This window comes from Lolium perenne, chromosome 7 (assembly GCF_019359855.2).
Source record: "Lolium perenne isolate Kyuss_39 chromosome 7, Kyuss_2.0, whole genome shotgun sequence".
Classification (NCBI taxonomy): Eukaryota; Viridiplantae; Streptophyta; class Magnoliopsida; order Poales; family Poaceae; genus Lolium; species Lolium perenne.
Genome location: NC_067250.2, coordinates 115,395,438 through 115,399,311, shown reverse-complemented (window position 1 = coordinate 115,399,311; position 3,874 = coordinate 115,395,438). Strand labels below are relative to the sequence as shown.

At 42.3% G+C, this 3,874-nt stretch overlaps 1 protein-coding gene across 1 annotated transcript; it reads right to left on the bottom strand.

Annotated features, from left to right (window-relative positions):
- Positions 1 to 837: 837 nt before the first annotated feature.
- Positions 838 to 3,411, bottom strand: LOC127323744 (peroxisomal membrane protein PMP22). Its single transcript, XM_051351866.1, has 6 exons — positions 2,980 to 3,411; positions 2,151 to 2,252; positions 1,965 to 2,040; positions 1,428 to 1,498; positions 1,203 to 1,288; positions 838 to 1,095 (listed from the first exon to the last, which is right to left on the bottom strand). The coding sequence occupies exons 1-6, from the start codon at positions 3,394 to 3,396 to the stop codon at positions 1,029 to 1,031; spliced, it is 819 nt and encodes a 272-aa protein (XP_051207826.1). The 5' UTR covers positions 3,397 to 3,411; the 3' UTR covers positions 838 to 1,028.
- Positions 3,412 to 3,874: the final 463 nt, after the last annotated feature.

Genomic DNA, 3,874 nt, shown 5'->3' with positions numbered 1-3,874 from the left:
CAACTTAAGGCTTTTAATAGTGCGAGATTTCCAATCTCCTAGGTTAGTTTTACAATTTGCACCAGCGTGACAACTTGCAGTCAAGTTTACTATCATTTACAAATTCGAAACGTATTCTCAGTTCTCACTAGACACTGAAGAATAAACTTAATTCCGGTTCAGTGCTCCACAGGCCTTGTTCCTGCCGTGCGTAGCTTCAAAACATTATAGAAAAAGAAGGAACAGTATTGCTATTTTTTAATTTATAAGTGATCTTTAAGAAAAACCAATCAAAAAACTCTATATTTTACGAGTACCTTTAAGTAAATCTGTAGTTTGGATTGGCACCAAAGGTATACTTTCTCAAACCTCAAACCGCGTGTCAATTTGTCAGTCATCTTCTCTGCCTAGTCAAGAAGTTTTCTGCATCAGAGATTACTTTCCAACAATTGGGCGCAGTTCATGTGTTTCTGTTTCAGGGTTCCATGAGATCATGGCATTCACTCCTGCTTCTTTGTATTCCAAACAGGCCTGAGCGGACCTAAGATTCATGTTTCTTTGCTAGTGATCATATTATTGCAGCGCTCACGCCAATCTGATACCTCGTTGGATGGTTTCCCTGCTTAACATTTTCTTTGAGACCACCAAGCAGCTTCCAGCTATCTTCGTGCACCCGGTCATGACCAAAGGAACAAGAATATATGTACATTCACGCGCTGTATCTTCTGCAGGTCATTCTTGCTTGGTGGGTGTTTTCAGTGGCAGAATAAAGGCGTCTTTCAATGACATACAAGATAGTATTAGGTGCGTTCAATTGCAATCTTTTTCACAGAGAACTCCTGAGAAGAAGAAAGACAGTGCACAGCAAAGCAAACTGACGTCTTGTTGATAAACTCACTCCATGTTCTCGAACGATCAGTACATTCATGATGGGGTGGTTCAAATTGAAACATAAATACAAAGAGCGGTGAAATGAAATGAGCAAAGCACTAGTGGCTAATTAAGCTAGATATGTAGTGTAGCACTAGCTCCTTCCTTCCTTCCTTCATTTATGCATTCTTACTAGCGCCGGCAATGGATGACGATCTTGCTGCTTTCACATTCAGAAACACTCCCCTGTAATTGTCAATCCAAACCAGCCAGATGAGTGCATCAAGCATCACTGATAATATTCGATTAAAAACTTACAAAAAAACAAACAAGGAGATTAATTAGAGCCAGACCAGCATGACGCAGCGGAGCTGGCGAACAGAACTCGGAGCTGAAGTGGCATGTACTCATAGTTGATCCAGCTAATTATTGGCCAGAACTGCATGCATCCACAGAAAGGTATATACATGTGTTATGTACTTCCATTGTGTTTTACAACTTTTGAACGAGCAGAAAACAGTAACAGACTACAAATATCCACTACGCACAAGACATAATTAGGTGATAAATAGTAGTACCTTCCAAGCTGTCATCTGGATGTTTGCAAAGTCCTTCTTCACCTTGCTCTTTACTTGCCCAAATGGCCTCCCTGATTTTTTTAAAATAAATTACTTTCCATGTTGCTAAATGTCGATCTCTTTCGGTTTAAAAGTAAGTATATTGGACAATGGATGAGTAGATACTTGACAGTCAAAACAGTGCACAAGACTTGCCCAAAGTGCTTACAATCCTGAATAGCATGAATGCATTTTTTTTTCCTTGGTGAAATTCTATAAGCAGCACTGCACAACATATTAATCTCCGCGAACCTCACAACTGACACTAGTATTTTTTTTAGGACAAAAGGGGACTGATTAAGTTGTAGCCATTTTGTAGAGATGAAAAATACCGGTACATTTGGATAAAAAGAGGTGCCAGCAATATTTCTCTTAATATCTTTACATTACATGCAGAGGAATTTGATAGAAATATGCATTCAACTTAATTTCAAGTGGAAAATTAAATTCGTATGCATGTATATATATGGCACTGGATAGATAGAAATACTGGAATACCTTCGACCACCAAACCGTAATACATCATGAACATCAAGTTGTTCCATGGCGATACAGTTAGCTGCTCCACTATGACCTGCATATATAGAGCAAGAAATACCAGCTAATTAACTGAGCTGCATACATCAACAAAATGATGCATGATTCATGACTGAATGTCAAGATCCAAGATAGTTGGTTGCATGCCTTCTTCGCTGTAGTTTCTTTTCCTTTCTGTCCGTGGAATATCTTGTCCATAAGCTTGTGGAGAAAATGTCCCAAGGGCCCCGCATATGCAAGTCCATAGAGCTGTTTGTTTGACAAGCATATCATCAGTACAAGTTAGAAACTAAATAAGGCAGAAATGGATGGTATCGAAGGAGGTGCAGAGTAATCGCACTGCTTAAGCTGCAGTACTCAACTATAAACGGACATAACATATATGTTCAAGCTCTGCATCTACCATTAGAGTCTGCGTGATTCAAAACACTCCATTCACATGGATAATAATAATCTTTTGTTACGGTCAAGAAAACAAGCAGATGAACTCATGAGAATGCAGATTTTGTGCAAAAATATGACCTTTTGTGCACTGTACAAAAAGACAAGAAAGGGGGACCGGTGCAAAGATTATATGTACACAAAATTGTCCTTTTGTCCGGTCAGAAAATGATCATATTGCACATGTGTGGAAAATTTCACTTTTTTTTTGAAAGCTAGCCGTTTGTATTTTGACAGTAGGGTGGCGTTTTTGAATTTAAACATGATAGAGTTTGGTAGGCACTGCCACTGAATTCCATAGATTTGTGCAATAAATTATTAAAAGCACAAGATTACCGTGCTGGTCGTTAGCCTTGATTCGTCAGACAAACGGCAGCCGCTCTAATAGTAACAGCAGATACGCACGCAATACATGCCTACTTTGCGGGGTAGGTAGGTGGGGATAGGATGGGATCAAGAACCGTAATGTATTCGTATGGATCGGGAAATTACAGCAGGAGAAGCGAGGAAGCAGCAAGGTAATAATAGGTAGTACCATGATGAGGAGGACCCTCCTGAACTGGAGCTTCTTGACGCCGGAGATCTTCTGGGCGACGACGTCGCTGCAGCCGGCCAGCACCCCGGAGGTGATGGCCTTGGTGCGGAGCGGGTGCGCGCCGAGCTGCTTCATGTACGCCTGCCCGGCCTTGGCCACCACATCAGACATCGCGGCGCGGCGCGGCGCGGGCGAGGGGCTGAGAGATCTGATCGCGTCGCTCTCTTGCTTCGAATTAGTCGTCGCTCCTCTCCCTCGCGCGCAGTGATGAGTGACCACCCCGCGCAGGGTCCTGGTTTTATCAATGAATTCGATCCCGGTCAGGCAGGCAGGGGAGGGTGGTGGGGGTAGGTGGGTCGTGCGAAATAACTCTGGGCTCGGGACGATGACTGACGGACTTGCCACGACGGAGGACATTGGGAAGAAGAGGGGCACGACGCAGGGGTGGCTGCTGCTGAACAGTCAACGGCTGTAGGTGTAGCCAATCGGGCATCAGTTTAGCTGGTTTGAATTCTTCAGTTTATTCAGACTTACTGACTTTTTCGACAAAGAATGTATATAAAAATACCAATTACATATAATCTCTGCAACAACGTATTGTTCTATTGGCAATACGGATGCACACAGCCAAAAAAACTAAGAATTACAATAAATAGATATCCCGCTACAGTGATCAATTACTTGTAGCAGCAGCACTAACACCACCAAGACGGCACCAGAAGTTCACCTTATCCCAAAGCGACGCCTCCAACAAAGGAAACCGTGCACAAGCGTTATCGTCTCCTAATCAAAGATGTTAGGTTTTCATCCTAAAAAAAATCCCCGCTCACAAAACAGTTTCTTCAACAAGATCATTGTCAGGCACAACCAATTAAAATCAGATCTTGGATTTTCA